At 46.8% G+C, this 17,059-nt stretch overlaps 2 protein-coding genes and 1 long non-coding RNA gene across 3 annotated transcripts in view; all 3 read left to right on the forward strand.

Moving 5' to 3' along the window:
* The first annotated feature begins 157 nt into the window (after positions 1-157).
* On the forward strand, positions 158-11,156 carry LOC147090514 (zona pellucida sperm-binding protein 3-like). Its single transcript, XM_085977038.1, has 10 exons — positions 158-605; positions 1,206-1,321; positions 1,409-1,512; positions 1,603-1,780; positions 4,527-4,541; positions 10,264-10,369; positions 10,446-10,537; positions 10,624-10,775; positions 10,842-10,973; positions 11,050-11,156. Exons 1-10 carry the CDS (start codon positions 171-173, stop codon positions 11,154-11,156), a joined length of 1,437 nt encoding a protein of 478 aa, XP_085833164.1. The 5' UTR covers positions 158-170.
* On the forward strand, positions 2,779-3,146 carry LOC147090515 (uncharacterized). Its single transcript, XR_015075345.1, has 2 exons — positions 2,779-2,911; positions 2,990-3,146. It is a non-coding gene; the product is annotated as an uncharacterized LOC147090515 (long non-coding RNA).
* A 5,063-nt stretch (positions 11,157-16,219) lies between the features above and the next one.
* The window catches only part of LOC147090516 (zona pellucida sperm-binding protein 3-like), a 42,606-nt gene continuing 41,766 nt past the window's right edge, over positions 16,220-17,059 (forward strand). Inside the window, exons 1-2 of the mRNA XM_085977039.1 lie at positions 16,220-16,363; positions 16,895-17,010. Coding sequence (XP_085833165.1) covers positions 16,220-16,363; positions 16,895-17,010 — 260 coding nt within the window. The remainder of the gene's footprint in view (positions 16,364-16,894; positions 17,011-17,059) is intronic.

A 17,059-nucleotide genomic window follows, 5' to 3' on the forward strand; every position in this document is an offset into this window, starting at 1 on the left:
CCATCAAAATGTGCCCTTGTGCGACTCTTTCAGGTGTGGGTGATTGACCAAATTGTAATAGGCCCTCCTGGCAATAACTCCATGAGTTCTGTGATTGGGTAGAAATTGTGGAGCTTGGGGTTAATTGGCTCAATGTGACTGCAGGTTGTGTGTATAAAAGGTGCTTGTTGATGGGTGCAGGGATAGTTGAGTTGTTTAGTATCATGGGGGATTTTGTAGTGAGGGGTTTGTTCCCAGTGCTGGTGTTCGTTGGAGCTGTTTGTTCCTCTGATATTTGGCAACAGTTTGGGGGCCAGAGGTTTCCATGGAGAAGAGTAAAAGCCACCCCTGGGCCTCAGCGAGTCCCTTCTCCTGGGTCTCCCTTTGGCTCCGGTTTCAGTGTGTCTGAGGGGCGCAGTGTGTCTCCACTGCAGACTGTGAGGGTGCAGTGTGGAGAGCACAACCTGCTGGTCAGGGTACAGATGGATTTATTTGGAACCAGGCACCTGATTAAAGCTGCTGACCTGACCCTGGGGACGGCAGGTTGTCGGCCAACCGGGATCTACTCTCAGAACCACACCGTCCTCTTTGATTATGGGCTGCATGAGTGTGGCAGCAGAGTGAAGGTAATGTGATTCCTCCACTCTTGCTCTAAGCTTGGTGGCTGGATTAGACCCAACTCTTTATTCCTACCTTTGGTGAAATGTCATTGATGTTGAGGAGATTCCTGTCTCCTGCTTTTAAATCCTCAGACTTGTGTTGAATTATGCATTGTCCTTGGCTTTAACTGGTCTTCCTGAGTCTCCAACCTCGTGATCTCAGCCCTATTGGCCTTGAGCCTTCACTTAGTTCTTCAAACTTTTCCTTCCATACATCTTGTCTTGTGGATTTTCAGGTCCCTGGGGATTCAGTTTAATGGTTCAGTTATCTACAATATTCAGTTTTTGTCTCTCTCTCTCTCTCTCTCTCTCTCTCTCTCTCTCTCTCTCTCTCTCTCATACAGAGGAGCTGTGATTAAATGAGGATTTAATCTTCTTCTTTTCATTGCTCTAAATTATCAACCTGTGGCTCCTTTTTATTGAAGTGAAGCTGTCCTTTCATTGAGTCTTTATTCTGTTTAATTGTCTTGTGCTTGCAATCCCCCTCCTTGCATTAGCTACTGAGGCTGCACAACTTCCAACCACCTGAGTAGAATGTTGTCCATTTCTGAACCTGATGTCTTTCAGATGTCTGGAGATTTCCTGGTCTATGCCACCCACCTGAACCACACCCCCAAGGCCCATGGATCTGTCATTGTGAGAACTAATGGAGCCGTCGTTCCCATTGAGTGCCACTATTTTAGGTAAGATTCTTTACACTGTCGCGAATAACGTCTACAGCTGGTGTAGTTCTCTGACCTTGTCCTAAAATGGCTCCGTTGTCTTTCCAGGAAGGGCAATGTGAGCAGTGACCCGATCAAGCCCACCTGGATCCCGTTCAGCTCCACCAAGTCTGGAGAGGGGCTTCTGTCATTCTCTCTGCGCCTAATGAACGGTATGTGATGGGTGGATGGGGAATGACTTCCTGTAGTCACCCACTGGCAGTTGTACCCAGTCTCCAACCCTTGTCCCTCTTGTACTTCAGATGACTGGCTCACAGAGCGCACCTCGACTGTCTACTACCTGGGTGACCTCATTCACATTGAGGCCTCTGTTTCAATGACCAACCACATGCCCCTGAAGCTCTACATTGATCGCTGTGTCGCTACGTTAAGCCCAGACACGGACTCCACCCCGAGATACAGCATCGTTGACTACAATGGGTAAGGAGCGCTCTGCTTTCTCCAGCTAGTCCTGTCTCAATGGCTTCTCTTGATTCACTCAATGTTCCTTTTTTAAAAATTATTTCTTCAGTTGCCTCCTGGACAGCAAAGCTGAGGACTCCTTCTCAACCTTCGTGTTGCCAAGAGACGAGCGTGAGTTGGACAAGCTCCACTTTGACCTGGATGCGTTCCGCTTCTTTGGAGATGACCGTTCCTTGGTAAGAGGAAGCCGACCATTGCAAAGTATTTACAGCCATTCTGCATAACTGGCTTGTGCTCCACACGAGTGTCCTCCCACCCCTCTTCATCTAACTCCAACATATCCTTCTATTCCTTTCTCCCTCGTGTTTATCTAGCTTCCCCTTAAATGCATCTACATTATTCACCTCAACCACTCCGTGGTAGCGAGTTCCATATTCTCCCCACTCTGGGTAAAGAAGTTTCTCCTGAATTCCCTCTGTGCTGTATATCCTGTGTAATCCTATGAATAACTAACATTAACCAGTTTTCTCTGTTTCTAGCCAGCTTGCTATCCATTCTGCTACTTGTCCCCTGAATCCACTTGTTCATTGAGTTCCCAAGTTGGGAGGGAGTCACTATATTATGACTTGTGTTGACTGTGTCCCTCAGATTTTCATCTCCTGTCACCTGAAGGTTGCTGCAGTGGATCGGAGAGATTCCATGAGCAAAGCTTGTACTTTCCAGAAGATGCAGAATGTGTAAGTGCCCCCTCTCTCCCTCAGGGATGTGTTGTGTGGGGAAGTGATGCCCAACCTGATTGTGAAACTGATTCTCTTGTTTAGCTGGGCTCCATTGGAAGTATCCAACAATGACGTTTGTGCCTGTTGTCACTTGGGCAACTGCAGTGCCACAAGGGAGTTTGGATTTGATTCCAGAGGAAGGAGGGATGTTGTACCTGACGCTGGTAGGACATTGATTCTCTAGATGTTGGAGGTTGCCCTTTACCCTCTCTAACTGGAATGTTTGATATTGCAGGGAGTGATGCTGAATTGAAGTGGGAGGGTGAGGCCTCCCTTGGACCCCTGGTCATTCTGGACACTGATGTGACAGACCTGGCAACCGAGTCCCTTAATGAGGTTGAGCAACGAATGGAGGAGAGATCTCCAGGTGGTGAGTTGGCCGACTGCTAGTTTCCATTTCCCCCTCAGTATTTCCTTCACTCACTGTTGGTTTCTCATTGCTGTTTAGGTGCTGAGTCTGAGGTAGTCCTGATGGTGGCCCTGACTGTGACTGCTGTCTCTCTGATCTCTGCTTCGTTGATCGCCTTGTTCCTGTACAGGAAACACAAGCAAACCCTGCGCAACAACTTGTGATTAATAAAGTGGTGAAATTAGCAAATCTGTAATGGTTATTGCTTGCATTTGGTCATTGATCACGGCTGGGGATTTGCATTCTGAATATGGGAAGTTTTCCATATTTATTTACTTCCATTAATGATTCTTGACCCAGTGGCATGCCTCCTGAGTGTTTAATCTTTTCACCAGATATCAGGCTACTGGGGTATCTGCCCCATTTCACTAGTTTATTAACAGCAACTTGGAAGTGTTTGCCTGGAGCGAGTTATCTTGGCCTGCTGTTTGTCCCTTGTTAAGGAGGTTTGTGGGGCTCTTGTGGATTGAGGTTAGTGGGACTGATTGTTGAGCCCCATGAAATTGCAACGTTCCTGGAAATTTTAATGCTGGGATTAACTTATTACTAGAAGTGGAGGTTGTTTAGTCCTCGATAACTGACTGGGTTAATAAGTCTACATGGGGTAGATATCCATATTCTAAAAATGATAGCGAACTGAGATTATGCTTATTAGGAAAGATTGACCTGTTTGGGTTGCCTTCTCTAGGAAAGAGAAGGCTGAGGGTGTTTAAAATTATGACTGGGTTCGATAGGTTAGATATCGAGATGTTTCCACTTGTGGGCAAGACCAGAACTAGGGGCCTGTAACTACAAGGTAGTAACTAACTAATGACTCCAATGGTGAATTCAGGAGAAACTTCTTTACCCAGAGAGTGGTGAGAATGTGGAACTCGCTACCACGGAGTGGTTGAGTCGAATAGTATAGATGCATTTAAGGGGGAGCTCTAAGCATAAGGGAGGAAGGATATGCTGTTTGGGTGAGATGAAGGGTGGGAGGAGGCTCGTGTGGAGCATAAACACTGGCGTAGACTAGTTGGTGCTGAATAGCCTGTTTCTGTGCTGTCTGGCTTGTTAACCTGCAGGATTAGTCAGCTGAGAAATTGCATCTCTGAAGGCCATTTAAATGGCTTTCGGTGTTGGCCGTGGCTCAGTGGGCAGCTCTCTAGCCTGAGTCGGAAGGTCGTAGGTTCAAATCCCACTATAGAAACCTGGAGTACAAAATCCAGGCTGACACTCCCAGTGCTGCACTGTCGGAGGTGCCATCTTTCGGATGAGAAGTTAAACCGAGGCCACTTCTGCCCCCTCGGGTGGATGTAAAAGATCCTATGGCACTGTTGGAAGAAGAGCAGGGGAGTTCTTCCCTCTGACCAATTTTTATCCATCAGCCAACATCATAAGATGATCTGGCCATTATCACATTGCTGTTTGTAGGCTCTTGATGGGCCGCCATGTTTCTGACAATAGTGACTACATTGCAAAAGTAATTCATTGGTTATGAAATGCATTTTTAAATTTGTTCATGGAGTGTGGGTGTCACTGGCAAGGCCTGCATTTATTGCCCATCCCTAGTTAGCCTTGAGAATGTGGTGGTGAGCTGCCTTCTAGTCCAGTTGGTCAGTGTGCTGTTGGGGAGTTCCAGGATTTTGACCCAGTGACGATGAAGGATCGACAATATACTTGCAAGTCGGGATGGTGTGTGACTTGGAGGGGAACTTGGAGGTGGTGGTGTTCCCATATGCCTGCTGCCCTTGTCCTTCTAGGTGGTAGAGGTCACGGGTTTGGGAGGTGCTGCCGAAGAAGCCTTGGCGAGTGCGCCAGTGGTGGAGGGAGTGAATGTTTAAGGTGTTGGTGTGACATCCTGAATCTGGGTATGGTGCTGTATAAATAAGATTGTTCTTTCTAAACATCTGACGTGAGTTTGGGACCTACAATAAAATATAATTATCCCTAACCAACATACTAGGTCCCCAATTGGGATTCAGTTGCCGTACTGGATCTCCAACAACAGGTGGGGATAGAATCCATACCAACTTAACGAGCGCAGTTTTGTATCTCTTGTGGCTGACCCTGGTCAGTGAATGCTGGCTGAAATCTGCAGTAGAACTGTTGTCAATACTTATCCACTTAGATTTATGTAGCCCCTTCAACGTACTGAAATGTCCCAAGGTGCTTCACAGAAGCCCTATTGAATAAAATTTGACACCAAGCCACATAAGGAGATATTAGGGCAGATGACCAAAAGCTTGTTCAAGAGGTAGATTTTAAGGAGGAGGGAGTGCTGGAGAGGTTTAGGGAGGGAATTCCAGAGTTTGGGGCCCAGGCAGCTGAAGGCAAGGCTGCCAATGGTGGAGCGATTACATAGAAAGATAGGAGTAGGCCGCTTGAGCCTGCTCTGCCATTCAATGCGATCATGGCTGATCATCCAAATTCAGTACCCGATCCCTGCTATCTCCCCATAACCCCTTGATCCCTTTAGCCTTAAGAAATGTATCCAACTCCTTCTTGAATATATCTAATGAATTGGCTTCTGGTGGTAGAGAATTCCACAGGTTCACCACGCTGTGGGTGAAGACATTCCTCCCTCAGCGACTGGTGCACAAGGTCACCCAGGTCTCGTTGGCAATAGATTGGGAGAAGGGGAAATGCATTCAGATAATCTGCCTTCCTGGTTTTGCCACCAAGTGGATAACCTCACATTTATCCACGTTCTATTGCTTCTGCCCAATCACCCAACCTATAAATCATCCTGTAGTTTCTCGGCATCCTCCTCACAGCACACACGCCCACCCAGCTTTGTGTCGTCTGCAAATTTAGAGATATTGCATCTAGTTCCCTTGTCTAGATCATTGATATATATTGTGAATAGCTGGGGTCCAAGGACCGATCCCTGCGGTACCCCACTACTCACTGCCTTCCACTCAGAAAAAGACCCGTTTATTCCAACTCTTTGCTTTCTATCTGCCAACCAGTTCTCTATCCAAGTCAGTACCTTGCCCCCAATCCCATGTGCCTTAACTTTACATACAAATCTCTTATGTGGGACCTTATCGAAAGCCTTCTGAAAGTCCAAATACACCACATCCACTGGTTCTCCCTTATCTATTTTACTAGTGACATCCTCAAAAAATTCCAGTAGATTAGTCGAGCACGATTTACCTTTTGTAAATCCGTGTTGACTTTGTCCGATCCTGTCTCTGTTTTCCAAGTGCTCTGCTATTACATCTTTTATAATGGACTCTAGCACTTTCCCCACTACCGATGTCAGGCTTACCGAGATCTGTAATTCCCCGTTTTCTCTCTACCACCTTTTTTGAATAGTGGGGTAACATTAGCTACCCTTCAATCCATGGGTACTGTTCCAGAGTCCATCGAATGTTGGCAGATGATCAGCAATGCATCTACTATTTCTAGGGCCACTTCCTTAATTACGCTAGGATGTAGATTATCAGGCCCTGGGGATTTATCGGCCTTCAATCCCATCAATTTCCCTAACACCATTTCCCTACAAATACTGATTTCTTTCAGTTCCTCCCTTTCATAGAGTCATAGAGTTTTACAGCACAGAAAGAGGCCCTTCGGCCCATCGTGTCTGCGCCGCCCATCCATCCCTGTCCAGTCTAATCCCATTTTCCAGCATTTGGTCCGTAGCCTTGTATGCAATGGCATTTCAATTGCTCATCCAAATGCTTCTTGAATGTTGTGAGTGTTCCTGCCTCCACCACCCTTTCAGGCATTGAGTTCCACATTCCAACCACCCTCTGGGTGAAAAAGTTCCTCCTCAAATCCCCTCTAAATCTCCTGCCCCTTACCCTGAATCTATGCCCCCTTGTTATTGACCCCCCCCACTAAGGGGAAAAGTTCCTCTTTATCTACCCTATCTATGCCCCTCATTATTTTGTACACCTCAATCAGGTCCCCCCTCAGCCTTCTCTGCTCCAAGGAAAACAACTCCAGCCTGTCCAGCCTCTTCATAGCTGAGGCGCTCCATCCCAGGTAACATCCTGGTGAATCTTCTCTGCACCCTCTCCAAAGCAATCACATCCTTCCTATAGTGAGGCGACCAGAACTGCACACAGTACTCCAGCTGTGGCCTCACCAGCGTTTTGTACAGCTCCATCATAACCTCCCTGCTCTTATATTCTATGCCTCGGCTAATGAAGGCAAGTATCCCATATGCCTTTTTAACCACCTTATCTACCTGCTCCGCTGCCTTCAGGGATCTATGTACATGTACACCAAGGTCCCTCTGTACTTCCTAGGGTCCTACCACTCATTGTGTATTCCCTTGCCTTATTTGTCTGTCCAAAATGCATCACCTCGCACTTTTCAGGGTTAAATTCCATTTGCCACTTTTCCGCCCATCTGACCAACCCGTTTATATCGTCCTGTAGCCGGAGGCTTTCCTCCTCGCAATTTACCACCCACCAATTTTCGTGTCATCTGCGAACTTACTGATCATACCTTTTACATTTTCATCCAAATCATTTATGTAGATCACAAACAATAAGGGACCCAGCACCGATCCCTGAGGTACCCCACTGGACACAGGCTTCCAGTCACAAAAGCAACCTTCGACCATCACCCTCTGCCTCCTGCCACTCAGCCAGTTTAGGATCCAACGCGCCAAGGCACCCTGGATCCCATGGGCTCTTACCTTCTTGACCAGTCTCCTATGCGGGACTTTGTCAAAAGCTTTACTGAAGTCCATGTACACCACATCCACAGCATTTCCCTCATCCACCCCACTAGTCACCCCCTCGAAAAATTCGATCAGATTTGTTAGACATGATTTACCCTTGACAAAGCCATGCTGACTATCCCCGATTAATCCTTGCCTCTCCAAGTGGAGATTAATTTTGTCCCTCAGAATTTTTTCCAATAATTTCCCCACCACAGATGTTAGACTCACTGGCCTGTAATTCCCTGGTTTATCCCTGCTGCCCTTCTTGAATAATGGTACTACGTTAGCTGTTCTCCAGTCCTCTGGTACATCCCCTGTGGCCAGAGAGGTTCTGAAAATTAGTGTCAGAGCCCCTGCAATCTCCTCCCTTGCCTCCCACAGCAGCCTGGGATACATCTCGTCCGGGCCTGGGGATTTATCCACTTTTTGGCCCGCTAAAACCGCTAGCACCTCCTCCCTCTCGATGCTAATATGTTCAAGTATGTCACAGTCCCCTTGCCCGATTTCTATGTCTGCATCGTCTTTCTCCATAGTGAACACAGATGCAAAAAATTCATTTAAAACCCCGCCTACATCCTCTGGCTCTACACACAGATTGCCACTTTGGTCCCTAATGGGCCCTACCCTTTCCCTGGTTATCCTCTTGCCCTTAATATACTTATAAAACATCTTAGGATTTTCCTTTATTTTGCTCGCCAGTGTTATTTCATGGCCCCTCCTCGCCCTCCTAATTTCTTTTTTAAGTATGCCCCTGCACTTTTTATACTCCTCTAGGGCTTCTTCTGTCTTTAGTCTTTTGTAACTGCCAAAAGCCCCCCTCTTATTTCTAATGCATTTTTGTATATCCCTTGTCATCCAAGGTTCCCTTTGCTTGTTGGACCCACCCTTGACCTTTACAGGAACATGTTGGCGTTGTACTCTCTCTATTTCCCTTCTGAAAGTCTCCCACTGTTTTGATGTGGATTTTCCTATAAGCAGCTGCTCCCAGTCCACTTTGGCCAGATCCTGCCTTATCATATTAAAATCGGCCTTCCCCCAATTTAGAACCCTTATTTCCGGGCCGTCTTTGTCTTTTTCCATGACCACCTTAAATCTCACCGAATTATGGTCACTGTCGCCAAAATGCTCTCCTACTGACACTTCCACCACTTGCCCAGCTACATTCCCCAGAATTAGGTCCAGTACCGCCCCCTCTCTTGTAGGACTTTCTACATGTTGGCTCAAAAAGCTCTCCTGGATGCACTTTAAGAATTCTGCACCCTCTAAGCCTTTCACACTCTGACTGTCCCAATTTATATTGGGGAAGTTGAAATCCCCCACTATTATTACCCTATTATTTTCGCGCTTCTCGGAGATTTGCCTACATATCTGTTCCTCTATCTCCCCCTGACTGTTTGGGGGCCTATAGTACACTCCCAGCAAAGTGCTTGCCCCCTTTTTGTTTTTAAGTTCTACCCATATGGCCTCATTAGAGGAACCCGCTAATATATCATCCCTCCTTACAGCAGTAATTGACTCCTTAATTAATATTGCAACACCCCCTCCCCTTTTACACCCCCCTCTGTCTCGCCTGAAGATTCTATACCAGTTAACATTTTATACACAGCCTCACCCCGTAAACAGCTGCCATCAAAGCCCAGTTGCTGTATTATTTTGTGGGTCTGTGCTCGGGTTAGCAGCCCTCCAGGATTGTCCCAGAGTCTCCAGGAATTAAAAGATTCATCTCTGGGATCCTGGCACATCCTGAGTTCATGATAGGTGCGGTATTCCCAGAAGGTTGTGGGTTCGAGTCCCACTCCAGTGACAAGAGCACATTAATGCAGGCTGACACTCTAGTGCCACTGCTGAGGGAGCGCCGCACTGTCGGAGGTGTCATCTTTCGGATGAGACGTTAAACCGAGGGCCCGTCTGCCCCCTCAGGTGGATGTAAAAGATCCCATGGCCACTATTTCGTAGAAGAGCAGGGAGTTATCCCCTGGTGTCCCAGCTAATATTTATCCCTCAATCAACATCACTAAAAACAGATTATCTGGTCATTATCACATTGCTGTTTGTGGGAGCAGGCTGTGTGCAAATTGGCTGCCGCGTTTCCTACATTACAACAGTGACTGCGCTCCAAAAATTACCTCATTGGCTGTAAAGCGCTTTGGGATGTCCTGAGGCTGTGAAAGGCGCGATATAAATGCAAGTCTTTCTTTCTTTTACAGGCGACTTTGGGCCGATGGTTCCCAAAGCTCTGCACCCAATGGGGGCACTTTGGTTTGGTTTTTGGTTGATGACATCACCCAGTGTCTTCCTATTGATGGTTTTGGAGAAGGTCAACCCAATCTCTGCCTCTTTCTTTATCATAGGCAATGGCCTATTAAAAGTCAACCATGTGCTCCCTTTTTAAAGGGTCGCAAACGATAAGGTCTGTAAATTAACATAAATTTGAAAGGAACCTTAACAAATCAAATTAAAATTTGGTTGCCGGGGGTGATGATGCACTCCATTCTCCGCGGCGCCCACCGGTCGCGGAAGGCCTCAAGCGTGCCAGTGGATATCGCGTACTCCATATCCAGGGCCACCCGGGCGCGAACGTGGCCGCGGAAGAGAGGCAGGCAATCGGGCAGCTCTTTCCCACCCTCTTTCCAGTTGCCTGTTGACACAGCCGAGGCGAAAACTCCCTTTCGTCTTTTGTGTCGCCGCGAGATCACCGGGACAAGCTCTGGTTCAACATGGGTGCGTTCCGCTTCTTTGAGAATGCCAGGGACCTGGTAAGAGTTGGCCAGATGTTGGAAGGTAAGACGGTGAGCGTTGACGCTGAGTAACTCCTGGATGTGTCTCCTGCAGATCTTCATCAGTTGCCACCTGAGAGTAGCTGCAGCAGATCAAAGGCCGGATTCGGTCAACAAAGCCTGTTCCTTCCAGAAGCCAGCCAACCGGTGAGAGAAATCTACCCCCGAATGGTGGACCTCTTTCTTTTTGGCGCATGAATGCATTCTGACTGATGGCTTGCTTCCTTGTTTAGATGGTCCCTGGTGAACGAGTTGGGCCTGTCCCTGCTGGAAGGATCCAATGAGGTTTGTGCCTGTTGTGATGGGAGAAACTGCAGGGTCCAGAGATTGCGATCTGGAGGAAGACCACACTCCAGGTGCAGGAGGGAGGTCCCATCTGAGCTTGGTATGTTGTGGTGGTGTTGAGGGTGAAGAAGGATGTTTTGTAACTGGATGGAACTAATTGTTGCAGAGTCTGAGCCTGTGTGGGAGAGTGAGGCCTCCCTTGGACCTCTGATCGTTCTGGATGTAGATCTGGACCTAGTTCATTCGGTGGAAGGTGAAGCTGTTGGGACTCGTGAGGATATTCCGAGTTCTTATCGAGGTGAGTGTTGATTGTATGGAAACCCAATTCCAGTCCTGTGACTCCTGACTCCATATTGGCTTCTCGTTCTCGGCAGGTGATGTGTGTTCTGAGCTGCTTCTGGTCGTGGCTGTGACGTTGGCAGCTGGGGTCCTGATCTCAGCCTCTCTGGTGGCCTTCCTACTGTCCAGGAAACACAACTGAATCCTCTCCCTAAATTGCACTGCTTTATTTGTCAAATGGTTCAATAAAATTGAAATGTGATTTGGTTGAGTTATAGTCTTTGGTGTTGAACTGGATTTTAAATACACTGTCATGGTGGTTTGAACTAAGTTGTCTAAATGACACTAGACCAGTTTTGGAGGCCTATATTTAACTGACAATTTCACCACACACTGCTGCGTTTTCGGTCGTTGAAATTAGGCATTTGCACCTGGAATAAGATTGTGACATTAATAGGATGGCAACTAGAATCATACAGCACAGAAAGAGGCCATTCGGCCCATCATACCTGTGCTGGCTCTTTGAAAGAGCTCTCCACATTTAACATCCCTTAAAGGTTAGTTACAATTGCCTTTTTGAATATAGTGATGTAACCTACCACCCACCATCACACATGGGTGGGTAGTGGAATCAAACAGTGCTGAGGGGATTGGTAAAGGATCAATGATCTTTTTCATTGCACTCTGGCCTCTGGTGCATTTCCACCACCCGCCCAAAATCCTTCGCCCACCCCACCTCCCATCACCCCCTGTTGGTGGCCGTGCCTTCAGACATCTGGCACCTCAGCTCAGACATTCTCTCCCTAAATCCCTCAACCTCTCCTCCTAATACATTGCTTCAAACCTACATCAGTGTCCAGGCATTTACCTGTCCTAATGTCTCCTCCTTTGACTCTGTCAGGTTTTTGTCTGATTTACGTGAGTTGAATGCTTTGCTTAGTTGAACATTGGGCGGTGTAACAAGGCACCACTGCAACCAGATGGTGAGGGCAAAGGGGCAGGAATATAAGATGGCCATTAACAGATCAAATTAAGAATTTAGGAGAACATTTTTTACACAGAATGTGGAACAGGGAGTGGTTGGAGCAGATACATTTGGAGTTGAGATACAGATTGACCATGATCGAATGGAATGGCAGAACAGGCTCGAGGGCCTGAATGGATTCCTCCTGCTCCGATGTAAGGGGAGGCTGGTAGCATAGATAAGGGAGAATGAAATAAAGGGCTCTGTGGGGGCGGGGGGTTAGATACAAGGTAAAGCACGCTCTACACTGTCCCATCAAATACTCCCAGGGCAGGTACAGCATGGGTTAGATACAGAGTAAAGCTCCCTCTACACTGTCCCATCAAATACTCCCAGGGCAGGAACAGCACAAGTTAGATACAGAGTAAAGCTCCCTCTACGCTGTCCCATCAAACACTCCCAGGGCAGGTACAGCACGAGTTAGATACAGGTTACAGCACACGTTAGATGCAGAGTAAAGCTCCCTTTAAACTGTCCCATCAAACACTCCCAGGGCAGGTACAGCACAGGTTAGGTACAGAGTAAAGCTCCCTCTACACGGTCCCATCAAACACTCCCAGGGCATGTAGAGCATGGGTCAGATACAGAGTAAAGCTCCCTGTGCTCTGCGCAAAAAAGTTATCAAATCCCAACCTCAGAGGATCACACCCTATTAACCACCTCCCTCAGAATTCATGTTCCCACAGCTCCGGCCATTTGTGGATCCTCCCCTTCCTTCACTCCACCATTGGCACCTTGGGATGTTTTTCTGCATTAAAGGTGCGATATGATGTAAGATTTGAAATTTTCAGCAATAATCACGCAAGAAAACAGGATAAAATAAGACAGTTTATTGACCAAAGTAAGCTTGCACAGAAAAACCTTTGATAAAAGGGCATACAAAATGGCCGCCGGGCCTCGTGATCAGTTTCTGGACCATTTGATTTCTGTTACTGCAAGCCAGACAGGCTTGTGGATTGAAGACAGTAAGCCCGCGAAAGCCAATATCGGGAAACCGAAACTCAGGGAAACAGCATACATATTCAATAGATTCTAAGTACAAGACAGTTTCAGGCAAACAGGATGGGGCCCATCAAGATATGGGCGGACAATGAATGAACACTTAAACCCATTTAATGTACAAAGGAGAAACCGTTTAACAGCCATCAAGGGAAATCTCCAGACCGATCAATATGCGAACCGAGTTACGGTGACAAAGTAAAAGACATTAAAAGACATTATCGGCCAGGAAGGCCAGTTAAGTTATCACCGGCTCCCGTTACAAGACAAAGCGCCCCTGCAGAGATTTCTGCCCGCCAAAATATTACAAAGACTGGACTATGATCTGGCGGGAGATAAGGCTGGCCCAAAAAGGGTATAAATATGGATTTTGAAAAGTCCATCAGCGCCTCTTCTACCTCGGTAGCTTCGGAATTCGATCAGGAAGTTTCGGACGGACATTTCAGAAAGGACAACGTGGTCGGTGTTCAGCCAGACAAGGCTCGGCCGCGACGAGAAGACGATGAGGGTGGCCCGGGTACCGTTGTCGGGAGATCATCGACGACCCAGGCCGAAGAAGAAGACACCCTCAGGAAAACCGACGATCCAGGCCGGAGAGAAAGGACATTCCGGGCCTAGCACTTCCGTGCCTCAACATCCCATCGAGGTGTTGTTCTGTTCCATGAACCCAAATCCACAACAGACTTGGTGGATTTCAGCCATGACGAGCGCTCACCGAGGCTGTGTCCACTGCCTCATCGCCTGAGAGAGAGAGGGAAAAACAAGTTGCGCCAGAAGTTTCCAAATCCACGTGACGACGGAAAGCTGTGCCAGAAAGGCTGCGAACCCCTCCTTTTTGCGATTCTGATAGCGGTGAGCATGATCCCGAGTTCCTCAAGTCGAAACTTAGTTTAGGTATTAGGGGAGGGAGTAAGGTTAAATCGTAATGTGTTTCCCCTTTTACGACGTGCCGTGTGTTCCCCATTTCCATAGAGTCAAGTTCATAAATTTGTGCATGATTGCAGTTACTTTAATCTGTGCCTATGACATGTATTTTGTAATGCTTCAAACTGTTTAAAAATAAAAGCATCCATTTCATGCTATTCAACCTGGTCTATTGAGTCCTTTCTCTGCACTACAGTTCTCTGCATCTAAGTCCAAGGTCTAGAACCGTAGGGGAGAGTGGGTCGAACCACTCAAGGGTAATTATTGCACAAAGCCTGGCAGGAGACCAGAACGAGCAAGAGAAACCCCCTACAATGATGACAAGTTGGTGTTGTTGTTCCAGTGTGACAGTCTCCATTTCCCATCACAACCTTTATCAGTCTGTATGAAACAGGACAATTGTAATTAGAGTGACTTTGCCTCTATTTTAGAGTTTTAGTTTGGATAGACTGTTTCCCCCTGATGATGTCCTTTTACTTATCAGCAAGGACGGGGGAGCTTGTCCTGTTTTGCAGACTACGAGTTAGGGGCAGTGGGTGAAGCTCAGGCCCATACCGATCATCTATAAGAGGTCCTCCCCACAAGGGACAGGACACCACTAACAAGAACAAAGAGTCTGTCCGAACTAATGTCCCACAGTACATATCAACTGATTAAGGTCCAACTTTCCGATCCGGTAAAATGAAGCAATGATCCCGTCCGCATCCAGCCATTTGTAGAAGCTTCTGGAAAACCCATTGGACGCCGAGTGTTTGCGTGCCAGGCTCCCTGGAGAGGGAGCGGGCAACGCCCACCGGTACACTCAAGGCCTCCCGCAACCGGTGGGCACCGCAGGGAATGGAGAGTCTTATCGGCACGAGTAATAATATTATGATTTACTTTTATGAGTTTCCTGTTGTTTTGTCGAAAGAACATTCTGCGTCTGAGTTCCTTTGTTAATTGTGCCAACTTAAAGAGGGAGGCCAGGTGTAAATTCGTTCCCCTGTTGATGACACCGGGACAACCCATGTCATTTTATGGCTCAATTTTTCAAAATCCACATTAGACATAGGAACATCGGAACAGGAGGAGGCCATTCAGCCCCTCGAGCCTGTCGCTCCATTCAATGAGATCGTGGCTGATCTGGGACCTAACCCCACATACCCGTCTTTGGCCCAAATCCCTTAATACCTTTGGTTATCAAAAATCTATCAATCTCAGATCTAAAATTAACAATTGACCCAGCAACAACTGCCGTTAGCGGAAGAGAGTTCCAAACCTCTCCCACCCTTTGTGTGTAGAAATGTTTCCTAACTTCACTTCTGAAAGATCTGGCTGTAATTTTTAGGCCACGTCCCCTTGTCCTGAACTCCCAACCAGCGGAAATAGTTTGTCTCTGTGTACCCTATCGGTTCCCCTTAATATCTTGAAAACGTCAATCAAATCCCCCCTTAACATTGTAAATTCCGAGCTTTCCACCATTGGGAAGGTACGCTGATCTATCCTTTTTAGATGCAAAGTGGATGACTACTGTATTAATGGTGCCCATCAAAATGTGCCCTTGTGCGACTCTTTCAGGTGGGGGTGATTGACCAAATTGTAATAGGCCCTCCTGGCAATAAATCCATCAGTTCTGGCATTCTTTTCCTTTTTTTATTATTATTTTTTTTTCTTCTTTTGTCAAGTTTTATTTAAAGTTTTATTAATTTACAGTTGATTAGTTTAATCAAAAGAGCACCCCTATTGGTCGAATGTTTTCTTAAGTTACAGTCAATTGCTTTAATCAAAAAGAGCAGCCAAATTTTAAATTAATTTGTTAAGGTTCCTTTAAAGTTTTATTTATAAACTAATTGGTTAATCACCCACACAAAAAAGAGTACTGTTGATTTGCTTAACCACCCAATCAAAAGGGTCACTCCGATTGGTTGAATTAAAATAGGCCCTCCTGGCAATAAATCCATGAGTTCTGTGAATGGGTAGAAATTGTGGAGCTTGGGGTTAATTGGCTCAATGTGACTGCAGGTTGTGTGTATAAAAGGTGCTTGTTGGGTGGTGCAGGGATAGTTGAGTTGTTTAGTATCATGGGGGATTTTGTAGTGAGGGGTTTGCTCCCCGTGCTGGTGTTAGTTGGAGCTGTTTGTTCCTCTGATATTTGGCAACAGTTTGGGGGCCAGAGGTTTCCATGGAGAAGAGTAAAAGCCACCCCTGGGCCTCAGCGAGTCCCTTCTCCTGGGTCTCCCTTTGGCTCCGGTTTCAGTGTGTCTGAGGGGCGCAGTGTGTCTCCACTGCAGACTGTGAGGGTGCAGTGTGGAGAGCACAACCTGCTGGTCAGGGTACAGATGGATTTATTTGGAACCAGGCACCTGATTAAAGCTGCTGACCTGACCCTGGGGACGGCAGGTTGTCCGTCAACCGGGATCTACTCTCAGAACCACACTGTCCTCTTTGACTATGGGCTGCATGAGTGTGGCAGCAGAGTGAAGGTAATGTGATTCCTCAACTCTTGCTCTAAGCTTGGTGTCTGGATTAGACCCAACTTGTTTTTCCTACCCTGATTCCTGTCTCCTGCTTTTAAAACCTCCAGACTTGTGTTGAATTATGTATTGTCCTTTGCTTTAACTGGTTTTCCTGAGTGTCTCCAACTTTGATCTCTGCCTTATTGGCCTTGATCCTTCACTTAGTTCTTAACTTTTCCTTCCTTACATCCTGTCTTGTGGATTTTCAGGTCACTGGGGGTTTAGTTATCTACAATATTGAGTTTTTTTTCTTCCATTCCTTTGTATCAGAATACAGGGGAGTCTGGCTTAAATGAGGCTTTAATCTTGTTTTTTCATTGCTCTAAATTATCAACCTGTGGCTCCTTTTATTGAAGTGAAGCTGTCCTTTCATTGAATCTTTATTCTGTTTAATTGTCTTGTGCTTGCAATCCCCCTCCTTGCATTAGCTACTGAGGCTGCGCAACTTCCAACCACCTGAGTAGAATGTTGTCCATTTCTGAACCTGATGTCTTTCAGATGTCTGGAGATTTCCTGGTCTACGCCACCCACCTGAACCACACCCCCAAGGCCCATGGATCTGTCATTGTGAGAACTAATGGAGCTGTCGTTCCCATTGAGTGCCACTATTTTAGGTAAGATTCTTTACACTGTCGCAAATAACGTCTACAGCTGGTGTAGTTC

Source organism: Somniosus microcephalus, unplaced genomic scaffold (assembly GCF_052327205.1).
Source record: "Somniosus microcephalus isolate GS21.2 unplaced genomic scaffold, FLI_Smic_1.0 unresolved_chr4, whole genome shotgun sequence".
Taxonomy (NCBI): Eukaryota; Metazoa; Chordata; class Chondrichthyes; order Squaliformes; family Somniosidae; genus Somniosus; species Somniosus microcephalus.

What these genes read in the sequence shown, in the direction of transcription:
- LOC147090514 (XM_085977038.1), top strand. Translation starts at nt 171, where the DNA reads ATGGGTGCAGGGATAGTTGAGTTGTTTAGTATCATGGGGGATTTTGTA. An exon ending in AGTGTGGCAGCAGAGTGAAG is followed by an intron (nt 606 to 1,205) that starts GTAATGTGATTC and finishes GATGTCTTTCAG; the next exon opens with ATGTCTGGAGATTTCCTGGT. An exon ending in TTGAGAATGCCAGGGACCTG is followed by an intron (nt 10,370 to 10,445) that starts GTAAGAGTTGGC and finishes TGTCTCCTGCAG; the next exon opens with ATCTTCATCAGTTGCCACCT.